The sequence below is a fragment of the Carcharodon carcharias genome, chromosome 21, assembly GCF_017639515.1.
Source record: "Carcharodon carcharias isolate sCarCar2 chromosome 21, sCarCar2.pri, whole genome shotgun sequence".
NCBI lineage: Eukaryota > Metazoa > Chordata > Chondrichthyes > Lamniformes > Lamnidae > Carcharodon > Carcharodon carcharias.
The window spans coordinates 52,833,871-52,847,807 of record NC_054487.1 but is presented as its reverse complement, the minus strand read 5'-3'; the positions used below and the strand labels follow the sequence as shown (position 1 = coordinate 52,847,807).

At 37.9% G+C, this 13,937-nt stretch overlaps 1 protein-coding gene across 4 annotated transcripts in view; it reads right to left on the bottom strand.

The window, feature by feature from the left end:
* Positions 1-1,982: 1,982 nt before the first annotated feature.
* The window catches only part of ifrd1 (interferon-related developmental regulator 1), a 31,191-nt gene continuing 19,236 nt past the window's right edge, over positions 1,983-13,937 (bottom strand). For all 4 annotated transcript variants that reach the window (XM_041215944.1, XM_041215946.1, XM_041215947.1 and 1 more), the window contains exons 5-12: positions 13,727-13,884; positions 13,595-13,645; positions 13,322-13,500; positions 12,708-12,816; positions 9,951-10,085; positions 6,623-6,751; positions 2,865-2,960; positions 1,983-2,570 (exon numbers count right to left, since the gene is read on the bottom strand). In XM_041215944.1, the coding sequence (XP_041071878.1) occupies positions 2,481-2,570; positions 2,865-2,960; positions 6,623-6,751; positions 9,951-10,085; positions 12,708-12,816; positions 13,322-13,500; positions 13,595-13,645; positions 13,727-13,884 (947 nt within the window). In that variant the 3' untranslated portion in view covers positions 1,983-2,480. The remainder of the gene's footprint in view (positions 2,571-2,864; positions 2,961-6,622; positions 6,752-9,950; positions 10,086-12,707; positions 12,817-13,321; positions 13,501-13,594; positions 13,646-13,726; positions 13,885-13,937) is intronic.

Here is a 13,937-nt window from a genome sequence, read left to right as displayed (position 1 = left end):
TTGTCAAAGGATACAACAGGATATAGATCGGTTGGAGACTCGGGCAGAGAAATGGCAGATGGAGTTTAATCCGGACAAATGCGAGGTAATGCATTTTGGAAGGTCTAGTACAGGCAGGAATTATACAGTAAATGGCAGAACCCTTAAGTGTATGGACGGGCAGAGGGATCTGGGTGTACAGGTCCACAGGTCACTGAAAATGGCAACGCAGGTGGATAAGGTAGTCAGGAAGGCATATGGCATGCTTGCCTTCATCAGCAGGGGCATTAAGAGTATAAAAGCTGGGAAGTCATGCTGCAGCTGTATAGAACCTTGGTTAGGCCACGCTTGGAATATTGCGTGCAATTATGGTCGCCCCATTACCAGAAGGATATGGAGGCGTTGGAGAGGGTGCAGAGAAGGTTTACCAGGATGCTGCCTGGTCTGGAGGTTATTAGCAAGAGGAGAGGTTGGAGAATTAAAGGGCAACTTGATAGAAGTTTACAAAACTATGAGTGGCATGGACAGAGTAGATAGTCAGAAGCTTTTTCCCCAGGGTGGAAGAGCCAATTATCAGGGAACATAGATTTAAGGTGAGAGGAGAAAATTTTAGAGATGTGCAGGGCAAGTTTTTTTTTTTACACTGAGGATAGTGACTGTCTGGAATTTGCTGCCAGAGGTGGTGGTGGAAGCAGGTACGATAGTGGTGTTTAAGAGGCAGCTTGACAAATACATGAATAGGATGGGAATAGAGGGATACAGACCCCAGAAGTGCAAAATGTTTTAGTTTGACAGGCAATATGATCGGCGCAGGCTTGGAGAGCCGAAGGACCTGTTCCTGTGCTGTACCTTTTCTTTGTTAGTCCATTTTGAACAAAAGCATAATGCAGTGCAATTTCCATAATTGAAGTTGAAACAAGAAAGTGATGTTTAAATAAGTGAGTTTTATATAAACTGCTTGTGAAATGTTATACACATTTAAACAAGCTGAAATCATAGAATTCAAGTTAATTTCGCTTCCATTTGCCACTGTATAGAAGCTCCAATTCTTGTCCATTCATATCAAATTACACCTCAAAGCACATTCCAGAAAAGTACAGGTGTGTGTGTGTGAGAGAGTACTTGCGACTGGGTTGTTTAATGACCATGGCCAAGGGTATTCAACTCCTAAGGAGTCCAATTAGGTGCAAAATCTCCTGCAACTCATGACTAATTCTCCACACCTAAATTAATGAGATTGGATGACAAAAAGCCTGTTGTTCTCGGTTACCTTTTCATTCATTTCCCTATTGCAAGTGAAATGAATAGAGCACAAATGCATGGCAATTTTGGTCAGCCCATACTATGGCCCTTCATTATCATTAGAACTATGCTCATGTCAGTTTAACTTAATACATCAAATCCTCATTTGAAACAGAATTAATATACTTGTAAGGCTCTAAACCTTTACCTAGCTCATCTTCCCCTCCACCTCCCAGCAAAAGACTGATGGTAGATGCTCACTTAATGTTAAGATGTCAGTTAAGGGGGCTTTTCAATTTCACCTAATTTACTGAACTGGATTTGTAACATGCCTACTATTTTATCCAAATAAAGGTAAAACACAGACACTCAATTGCCACTCACTACAATCAACACTACATTTTTGTTCTCTGCTGCTGGAGATGCTGAAAAAGCTACATTTACTGCCCATTCCTCAACCCTTCAATGTAATGGGTCTTCCTAAAATATTGCAATCCTCAATGGTGCTCAAAAGGCAAGTCAAAGACATCAGCCCAGTAACAATGAAGGAATAGCAATATGTTCAAGTGTGCCTTGGAGGAAATGTCCCCATGACATTACAGCTATTGTCCTTCTCTATAGTAGGAAAGTACATGCGAGGACAAGATTTTTCAGAGATAGCAACTAGTTTTCCACTAAAGAATGAATGCATTTAATGGGTTTTCCAAAATCTTTCAATTTATGAAAAAAAATTTAAGTCAGTTGAGCAGCACAATTGCCAGTTTGTTTCAAATGCATTTATTGATCAAATAGATATCACAACATCAGCATGAAGTAGTTGCTTTACTTTATAAATTTAAAAGTCTGATCACATTAAACATGAACATTATAGCATTTTATGGTACTGACTAAATCAAGCTAGAGTTACAAAAGTTTGCTTATACCAATTAAAGTCATGTACAAATTAAGTAGCATCATTCTCATCTGTGCAAAAATCAGTTACAAAATAAATAGAGGAATCCATTATATCTAGGTTCAGGTGGTTAGTTGATATTTAGAAATGATGATTGGAAACTTAAGCATGACCAAGTAAACACTTGCAACCCAGTTACAAGTGGGGCTGAAGACAATGAGAAAAAAAAGAGAAAGGCGGGGGGAGAAAAAAAGAGGGGGGGGGGGGAAAAAAAAAGCTTTCCTCAATTTGCTACATCTAACAAAAGATTAAGTACAATAGTTGCACATAGTCCAGAGGAAACCTCCCACAAAATTCTGTCAAGAATTTAAACGTATTCTCCAATGTCCAATCTCTTGTCACGGAATTTGTTCCTGGCCTTTGTTCTGGCTTTGCAAACAGCAGCATTGTAAAAGTGCTGGAAGAGAGCAAAAGATAAAAAATTAAGGCCGAAAGATACTCATTAGTTAAAATAATAGATTTAGTTTTAAAAAGTATCATTTCATGATTGGCAAACAATAGGATTACTTCTTTTAATCAGATATAATTAGTTGGAAATATACAGGTTGATAATCACGATCAGAAAATCTAACATTTCATTGCCATCCAGTCAACTCCTCTTTCAAACGCTGACTTACTCTGCATTCCATTTTCTCCAATCACACCCTTAATACAGGTCTATTTTCTAGTGTGGCTGCATTTGTTGCCTTACCCGTTCAATGCGAGAAGTTTTGGCTGCTTTGAGTGTAGCAGCATCAAGCAACAGTGGTGGTCCTAGCTCAAAGACACTGCGCACAAATTCATTAGCCTGTTTAACAAAGACATTAATCAAAAGCTTTAGCATCCACAAAAATAGTCGTCATGTTGACCAAACAAGTCACTAGGTTACCAAGATTAAGAAAATTTACAATCACCTCATTCTCTCAAGAGCAGCTTACTAATTCCATTTGTGCATAGTGAATATAGTGCAAAACTTGACTTTACAAAACAAAAAGTAACAATTAATGTTCATCAATCTCATTCCCAAAAGATATTCAGGGGTATTTGCAGAGCAAAATAAATTCAGGTTTTCTGGTTCTCTTTTTGTGGATCTCTTTACACCAACTGAGTGAGTAACTAGGCAACCAACTGTGAAGCCTCTGCCAATTATACAGTTGCAAGGAGCAGCTGAGTCACATTTTTTCTGAAGAATGTCAGAACTCCACTTGAGCCATTTATAGCTTCAAAACCAAAAACTCAGTATTAAGTGATTAGGACAAGGTGGTCATTACACCCGCAAACCTAGCTTCTACCACTCAGTCCATCCTGGTCACAATTTTCTTTCTCCCAATAACTCTAAAAAGAATTCTGTAATTAATTTAATCTTCCCTTCCTTAGCTTCTGATTGTTGGTCACTGATTCCAAGTGGAACATCTAAGCTTGTCTTCCATTTTAAAACAACTCACAGCTGATCAATTCCTATGGGATCACGCCAATACTACTTGGTCAAGAGCATCTGGCACCTAAAAACTGTACTGTATTAGCACCATTGAGAAGTCAGCAGATTTAAAAAAGGGAAGTGTAGAAACAACATAATGCAAAGCTGAGAATGTGCAAGAGGAAAGTGAAACATTTAAGTGTAGGCATTAAAGGAAACGTTGATAAACAGATGAAGATAATAATATGATCAGTTGGCCTGAATAATGCCTTGTCGTACTCCTCAAGGGGTCAAAAAGGTCAAATATGTAAAAAGAAACTGCATGTTATTAGCAGGGGTGTGACATCATTGATAACAAGTTGGTTAACAGGACAGCAAATAATTGAACTGTTGTCTGGACAGAAGGTTATAAACAGTTTCCACAGGGTCAGTAACTAGAGCATTAATTTAGGATCACCAAACACACTAATGGTAGCAGAGTGGCATTAAAGCTTTTAAAGAGTGTTTTGGCACAGTCAGTCAGTCAGTCAATGGTAAGTGCTGAGTTGGTCAAATCCCAAAGGGAAACTTGAAACAACTGCTACAACTTATTTTGCAATTTGTATAAATTTCAAGATGCATGTCTTGAATTCAGTAGTAATAAAGATTCAAGTCTATGTTTAATCTAGCTTTGTAAAAACCTATAAGAAATAGTTTTAAGCACATACCTAGATCTACAAATTACTATAACTTCTAAATCCCCTACTTACTGTTGCCTCAAGTGTAACTGGGAGTCAGATTAAGATACAGATGTTTAAAATGTCCAGGCAAGGTGACAATACCCTGAACCAGTCAAATTCAGAGTTTTTTTAATTTCAGTTCTTTGAAGGCAGCAGCTTGAGGCATAGATGCTGAAGGCTTTTCACACTTTAGATCTTAAAATGCCTGCCTTTAGACAGCCTTCGCTCCTTTATACATATTTTCCCCTTTGAATGCAAATTCCCATTGTTTCACTATGTCTTTGGACTTTACCTTTTGGATAAAAATCTCTCAGTACTAAGTTTTACCAGTAACCTTTGGGGAAAATAAAATTCCTAAACCTCACCTGGCTCAGTGACACATTTCACTCACTTTTGAAAATAATTTAGTCTGGTTTATTTAAAATGCAAATGTTCCCGTGACACCTATGTTTATCTACTTAACATTTCAAACCTAGCTCATCTTCTAACACAACCTAGCTCATCTTCTACCACAACAAAGTCTTCAGACCAACTACCTTTAATCCAATTAAGTCTCATACACAGATGCCACCATTTTACAATAATTCTTAATGTTATTAGAATTTACTACATCTTCCTGTCAAGAGAATTGAGTAAATAAATGTAAAATGAAATTTGAAAAGAGTATGGGAAAGGGGCTGTGGGCAGCTCAGAACTGGAGTAATCAGTCATTTCTGCAAGCTTTGGTAAGCAATAAAACAAACATTCAGGCTACCCAAGAACTAGCTTGAAGAAGGCATCAAAACCCAATGCTGTTAGTGATCTCAGCCTACAAAAAAAAAAAGAGTGCTCACTGTTGTCTTCTGGGGCAGATTAATTTTGTCCTTTTAACTGAATCATACAAGTGGAAATACTTTTCTATTGTAAAAGGTGGATTTGGATTTTCTCCATGCCCCAATTTATCCTATCTTAGCTTATTTGGTGAGGCACTCAACCAAAATATATTTGCATTGTTATGGTAAAAAAATGATTAATGGGCCAGATTGTGATCAGCAATGAAGAATCAGTGCTTGCTACTGTCTGAGGAAAAAGATCGAGCAATCTGTGACATGGATTTCCCCCCAGTCCTAAGTGCAGTTTAAATCTGGCACTAAGTCGAGGGATCTCCAGGGGTTCAGCAGTAATGTCAGCAAGCAGGGTAAGAAACCAAATCACTGAAGTATATTCACATAGGAAACAAGGATGTTAAAATTTATCCTTCACTTACTTAACAGTTCAATTCATGAAATCATTTGATAATAGAAGCTAAAATAAAGAAACTTTAAAATTAAAAATGTGGCATTTATTAATGGATAAATTTGACATTTCAATATAAAAATGTTAGTACCAGTACAGGTGATTAGCAGTAATTATGAGGCACGATCTAAAAAACCCAGTTATACCTCATTCAACAAGGTTGATTTATCAGTTTTTAAACAAAGGGGCCAACAGTGTAAAATTGGAAATTTTCAATCTGTTAATTGCTTAGGGTTTGCATTTTGTTGGTCCTCACGAGTGCACCTTCTGGAATGGCAGAGAATCACTGACTGCAACTTCAGAAGTTTACACGTGTAAAATGCGAAAATCCAGAAGTTGCTGTCAGTTTTGATGGAGTAATGACAGCAAATGTTGACAGTTTTGCCATCAATGCAAATTCTGGACCATTAAAAACATAATTTATGATGTAGGCTAGGCATACTTATGGCAACCAACCATGCTCAAATTGAGTTTTATTGGACAAAATATTGCAATTTAAGGAAGCCACATTCAAGGTGCTGGACAAAGTAAAATGGTATTTTATCCAGCTAAAAATCAGCAGTAGTGGATTCAAGGCCCACTCCATGGTTTGAGGATACAATTTAAGCTGAAATTTGTACTGTATCAAGGAAAACTTTGCTGCCCAAGTCTTCACTTGTACTAAGTCCCATTCACCCATCACTCATGTTCACTGACCTACCTTGGCTCCCAAACAATTCAGGTTTTAATATTCTCATCCTCGTTTTCAAATCCCTCCAAGATCTTGCCCTTCCCCAACTCTAACCTCCTTCAGCCCAAAACCCTCCAAGATGTCGGTGTTCATTTAATTCTGGTCTCTTGAGCATCCCCAATTTTAATTGCTCTACTATTGGGACTATGCCTTCAGCTGTCCAGGTCCCAAGTGCTGGAATTTCCTCCTTACACCTTTCTTTCCTTCTTTAAGAGTCCTTAAAACCTCTGAAAGCTTTGGCCATCTGCCCTAATATTACATGTGGCTCAGTGTCATACTTTGCATTATAAATGCACCTTAGGACAATTTAACACATTAATGACACTAACCTGTAGATGGAACCTTACACCAGATGCAAGCAATTCCTTGAAGGTTTCATAGGTACGCTTTTTAACCCAGCTATCAATATACATGCATTCAGGGCCAAATGTAATAGTTTCAGGGTCAAAGTCTCCCTCCTGTGAAAAGCAAAAAAAAGTCTAGTCAGACACTTATTACAACATTTTGCATACTTCATTCTGCAGTTCAGTCTTGCCTGAGCAAAAACTCAGGTCCTCTGGAAGGTTAAGAACTCCAGCAATTCAGAACATGCTAAAATTTCCTTCTGCTCCTGCAAGTCAAGTTTAAACAGACAATGAATGCTTTTGACCCAATTATACTAGAATATTTGCTTTTATTTCCCCCTGTCCCTCAAATGACTAGTGAGAAATTTCTTGGCTAAACAGTCACACTGGTTTCCTCAGAACAGCTCAGTGGGATTTGAGTGCCTTCAGAAACAAAACACAGTCTGATAACTGGAAGTGCCGTGTTGGTGAGGGGACAAAGGAAATGGTTAAAAAGACTACAACTTATGTTTTTCCCCAAAGTGATGACATTCAATGTGACTTTTTTCCACCATACAGGAAGCTAAGCAACAGCTTGCCATTATGTACTCATCCACAAAACTGATAGTAAAAATTAACAGTATTAGGAGCACTAAAATAAGTTTGAACAAATGCTGCTTAAAAAAAGGGAGCAAATGCATTGTACAAAGTAACTCATTCTGAACTTTGAAACAGCCAATAAGTCCCAATTCACTCAAGTACAGATCAAATACAAAAATAAGCACTTGCGAACAAAGTATCCAACATTTCATTTGCTCGCAATTTTCAAATGGACATTTGGTGCATCCAAGTAAAAAGTAAAATTTCCTGCAACCACAATTATTCTTGAACTACTAAATATTTTAAACATTTCAAAAAAAGCTTTGGTCAGGCAGGTTCCTTGATAAGGATAAACTATACAATTGTAACATTGGATGCAACCTATTTCCACTAAGCAGCATACAAGTGTTGTCATTTACAAAATGTTCTTGGATAGATTAGATTGTCAAACTGTTAAAACTCAAACACTCAGAATAAAAAATTATAATGACCTGTAATCATTGCACACAGAAGTGAATGCTTGAAAAAAATATTGCTGATATGTTGCAGTAATGCCCTATTTGGCAACAGATCATTTAACTGCATCTGCCATTAGGGAGACATCTTCTTGCACCACACATGCAAGTTGTTAAAAGTGTAAGCTGTTAAATGTTACACTTCATGCTGGAACTGTATAAAACACTGGTTAGGCCACAGCTAGAGTATTGTGTGCAGTTCTGGAATCTGCATTATAGGAAGGATGTGATTGCACGAGAGTGCAGAGGAGATTTACTAGGATGTCGCCTGGGCTGGAGAGTTTTAGTTATGAAGAGAGATTGCATAGACTGGGGTTATTTTTCCTGGAGCAGAGATTGAGGGGGGACGTGACTGGAGGTGCATAAAATTATGAGGGGCATAGATAGGGTAGACCAGGAAGGAGCTTTTCCCCCTTGGTGGAGGGATCAATAACCAGGGGCATAGGTTTAAGGTAAGGGGATGTGAGGAAAAATTTTTCACCTAGAGGGTGGTGAGAATCTGGAACTCACTGCCTGAAAAGGGTGGTAGAGGCAGAAATCCTCAACATTTAAGTAGTATTTGGATGTGCACTTGCGATGCCATGGCATACAAGGCTATAGGCCTACTGCTGGAAAATAGGATTAGGATAGTTAGGTACTTGTCTGACTGGTGCAGACTCGATGGGCTGAAAGGCCTTTTTCTGTGCTGTAGGCCTCAATGACTGACTATGGGCATCAGGACCCAAGTGAACAGAGTAAACAGGTGCATCTCAGTCAGATGCAAGATTTCTGACATGGCTTAACTGCACAAGGACTTAGAGGCATAATTTAGAGTCAGTTGAGCTCAATGTCAAATTAAATACAGAAAAGAGCAAGGAGGGAAAAGAATTTACAAAAATTAAAAACCTGAAGAAATGAGACTCCACACCTCTATTCAATTTTCAGTGGAGAGGTTGTTTGGCAGTAATTAAAACTCATGTCATTGAAAAGATACTTCATCTGAAATGGACAAAACTTTCCTTTCTGGGGAATCTACTTCTATTTATTGCACAAAAGAGAAACTTCACACTGTTCAATGCATATCAATGATGAGGCAGCGAGATGCCTCAAAACTAATGTCAGAGCAGCACAACTTTTGGCTATCTGCTTTTGAACATTATATCTGCAAAGCAGCAGAGCAATTTTGGACAAAGGGCAGATCAACCAGCCAGCAAAATTAGTATTTTACTTTAACAGCCAATTCAGGTCCAATATTATCCAACAATATATTCCAGCTTGTGACAGAAAAATGATTGCATTATGACTATGTAATCCCAAAATAAGAGTTCAAAAGCCAAGTGATTTAGACATGCTTCCATTTTCTTTTCTGCCCAGGCTCCCCTCTTAAATACAGGAATCTTTACAGGACAGAATAGGCCATCATCAACAAAAACAGAATTACCTGTAAAAACTCAGCAGGTCTGGCAGCATCGGCGGAGAAGAAAAGAGTTGACGTTTCGAGTCCTCATGACCCTTCAACAGAACTAGGTGAATCCAAGGAGAGGGGTGAAAAAAAAAACCCTCTCCTTGGATTCACCTAGTTCTGTTGAAGGGTCATAAGGACTCAAAACGTCAACTCTTTTCTTCTCTGCCGATGCTGCCAGACCTGCTGAGTTTTTCCAGGTAATTCTGTTTTTGTTTTGGATTTCCAGCATCCGCAGTTTTTTGTTTTTATCTCTATTATTATATAGGCCATCATGGGTTAATCCCATGAGTGATTCTTTTATTCTACTTTGTTGGATAAAGATATACAATTTCAATAGAAATCAATAAAGACTGTAGCCATAGTAGATTTACAAAATATCAAGAAAGAAAGCAGACCAATTGATATAATTTCATAGGCCATTAAGCACAGTACAAACCAAGGCAGATATATCTGGGCCTAACTCCAAAAACTGGCATCAGCAGAAAAGCTCATTTGAAAATTCTGAATGTCAAAAGATGAACTACATTTTGGTTATTAGTGACAACATTAACTTCCAGACACTGTGCTCCTCATTTTTTAAAAATTATATACAGAAAAGCTTGCCAAGTCTACAGACAGCATTCATGTTGAACAGCACATATGAAGTATTGCTGCTAGCAGTGTCATAACTGGCTCAAATGAAATCTAATGAATCTTCAGCAGAGCTAAAAAGCTTCAAAACACCAACAACTGAAATAAAAGTGAAGGCCTCCAAGTTATTTAAATAGAAATATACCTCTACAGTCTTCAGGACATCTCTAAATACAGAGCGTTGTTTCTTCCGGTCTGTTTTAGCTCGATATTTGTTACCATCTGTAGCCAGACTCTTCAGCTTTCCACAGAGAAGTTCCATATCCTCATATTCAAAATCCTGTTGAAAGATGTGTAACCTTTAAAATGGAATATCCTACAATGCCTGAATTTGAAAAGTTGAAATTATGAAATTCAAATGAAAAATATATGTACTTCAGTAAGATCAATCACAATGGTTACAGCACAGAAAGCCATTTGGCCCATTATGTCCATGTCAGCTCTCTGCAAGAACATAGCTAGTCCCACTCTACCTTTACCCCATAACCCTGCAAATTTTCTCCACACATAATTGAAATAAATATTGAATCCTTTAGCCACTATGCCACAACCTACATTGAGCTAGGAGGTAAGTGTGCATACAGAACATGAGTCCCATTAACAGCTATGCATCCCATCTTTAAAGTTTATTGTAATAAATGTCTGTTGTAACTAAGATCATTACAGACAAGGGAGCCAGTTTCTGATGAATATTGAATGCTTCAATCTTGAAAAGTTCTATAACAGTCAGGTAAGATGGTTCACTTGTTTTCTCACACGCACAAAGTTTGTGGTTTGTACAAGTTACACAATTTAAGCCTTCCAATAGAGTGTTCTGGAAATCAGTTGTAATTCCCAGGAGTTTCAGCATTTCTCAAATTTCTCCCTCCCCCAAGGCACAGGTTCCATAGTGCAGTACCTTTGGTACTTTGTCCAAGTTGTCATTATTCCTTTGTGAACTTTGACAACAAATATCAGTATGCAATTTGAAGGCATGGCTATCATAACTAAGATCAATCAATCCACCCACTACATACACACACAAAGCAAACAAGATCACTAGTCATTCTACACCCCCGCCCCCATCACTAAACTAGAACACCAAAGTCAACTATGTATAGTGCTGCTGTTGCCAAGATTAACTACCCCAGCAAAATCCAGGAGCCTTCTCACTCCACTATACAAACAAATTTTACAGCTATTAACTTTCTTTAAATAGAAAAAGTTATTCTGGTAGACCTCAACCTGGCCACACATCCCAGTTTTGCAGTACTGTCATTACAGAAACATTGAACTTATGGCACAGGAGGAAGGAGGTCCATTCGGCCAGTTGCAGCCACAACAGCCGAGAAAGAGCTATCCAGCCTAATTCCACCTTCCTGTTCTTGGTCCATAGCCCATGTTATTTATTTCAAGTGTATACTCAAGTTGTTTTTTTTAAAAAACGTGATGACCGTTTCTGCCTCTACCACCCTCTCAACTGCGATACCACACTTCCAAGTGTCCACCTGTGCTTCAGCTCATCTGCCTTAGGTCACTAGTTGGGAATACTTCACTGCAAAGTCTAATCACTGAATCACTCCCTTGTTGTCCATTTTCTAGCCTGTTTCTTCAGCCTTCCATGCTCACTAATTCTGCCTTCAATTTCCAGCTTTGCTTCTTTTCCTTCTGAAAAGATGTTGCACCCCCTACTGAGCTAGTTAAAAATTCTTCCAACAGCACTGGGAAACCTACCTGCAAAGATTTAGGCCCAGCCCCTGCTGAGGTGTAACCCATCAGGTGGATTGTACATATCTCAACCCCAAAACTAAATTTCTGGGCATTCAGACCAAAGTTCTGTCCAAACCATCTCTCCAGTCACACATTCAGCTGCACTATTCTACTGTGTTTGTACAGATGTGTGCAAAGTACACTGGAAGGGTTAATTTTCTATATCAATTGAGGGCCAACACACTTTTAGGATAAAATAAACATACAAATTCTCAAAGGCAGCACAGAAGCAAATAAGATTTACAAAGTTGATTGCAGAACTGAGGGACTATAACTATCGAGACAGACGAAACAGGTTGGGGTTTTATTTCTAAAGGGGAGAAAAAGACCAAGTGATGTCCAAACAAAAGTCTAACATTTAAGGGCTTGATACAGAAAATGTTTTACTTCTTGGGAAGTCTAATCTATGGGATATAAATACAGGATTGATCTAATAAGAGATCCAGAACAAAAATTTAATTAAAGTTGTTAGAATGGAAAACTTACTACAACATGGGGCAGTTGAAGCAATTGGCATAGATGCATTGAAGAGGAAGCTAGAAAAGTATGAGTGAGGAAAAGAATTAAGAAATATGCTGACAGGGTTAGATGAAATAGGATGGGGAGAAGCATGTGTGGAACATATACACTGGCACAGGTCATTTGACTGAAATGGCCTATTTCCTTGTAAATTCTATGTAATTTTAAGTTGCAGAAGGCGGGAGGTTTTTTCTAAAGCTTACATTTTGCATGAGTGGAGCTGCTCAGCAAGAGTTAATTTGCTGATTCCTAACAAGAAAATGTTTGAAACCTACTGCACTAAAAGAGCCTCATGGCTTTGCTTTACAGATTATCCAGAACTTTATGGCTAAAGTGAACAGAGAAATGGTCAAGATACTATATTGTTCAGGTTACCTATCAAAAGAGCATCATGCTTAACTTATAAATTGTCACAAATGCTGGTCATTCAGGAACCTGTTAAAATCTCTTTAGTCCAATGTCCAGACATAAAATACTTCTATTATCTTGACTAAGCCAAATATATTTGCCAATATAGTTACAAAACAATTTTAAAATCACAAAAAGTGACCATTCAGGTTCTACTTCAGTGGCACACAATATTCTCAATTCCCATGATCTTTCCATTCTCCACTTCTACCAAAAAAAAACTTACATCACACATATCTCTGGCCAACTCAAATAGAAGTGCCATTGTCTCTCCAGCTGCAATTCTCATGTTCACATCACCACAAGAAAGGAGGCTGGGAAGTTTGGTCAAATGGCTGAAACACAATTCAATTGGTAAGCATTATGATGCATATAAATAATTTTCTCAACAGTACAAATCCTTTAATTTCTATGTACATAAATTCAGTAATTCTTATTTACAAAACATTTGTCGCCAAGGTAGGTCTGCCATCAGGAAATTAATTTATATTTTAAATGGCAGTTATGATATAATTTAAAAAGTTCTGATTGGGCACTGGCTTGCAATATTTACTAAACCAAAATCAACCAATAATATTCAGAAGAATGTTAACTATACACATGATTGTCCTACATCAGGAATGAGTAACTGAGATAATTCCAAATGTTATTACCAGCATGCAAAACAATCAAGTCTAGGAACAAAATAATTGATATTCTTGGCTGGCTGATTTTAAACCATCAGCTGGAAGGCAAGATTCCCTACACAGAATTAATTCATCTAGGGTACACAGGACAATTTTTTTGCTTACTTAATCCAGGTAAATGTATCATTAAACTACTGCATTTGAGTGAACATACGTTTGAAATATTTTCTTCATTAATGAGGGTGGACAAATGGTTAGCAGCAATGTCCATGCTACCAAAGTGCTGATGCCCAGAGTTGTAGTTTGGGTGCTGTGAAAACAATCTGTCTGATCCTCCTTTTGATAAGATGTAGTGAAGACAGTCTCAAGGTAGGTCATTGTCAAATGCAGATCCTGTTGGTAATCAATTTGGTACTGTAAGTTTCTTGCAACATTCTTTAAAGATCTACTTTGCACCATTTTTTAGTAAAGCTACAGGTATGCTCACCTCAATATCATCAGCTGCAACATAGCAGCAAACAGCCAAACTGGTAGCACACTTGAAGGAAAGCAAAAAAGTGCAGGTTAGTAACAGAGAAGATAATTACCTAACAGACATTCAAAAACAAAGTCTACTTACAGCTCTCCGTGTCTGTACACTGACTGATTCATCAAAAAGGATGGTCTTGAAAATGGGCCTCAAACTTTTGAAGACCTCTTCACTTTCAATGCTAGATCCCAGCTGAATGCAAAGAAGAGAAGCAACGTGGGCAGCAATACATTGTTCTTCACTTTTTCCTTTACATGGTTAAAAAAAAGGGTCAGTTATTGTTTCACATCAACCTCATTAG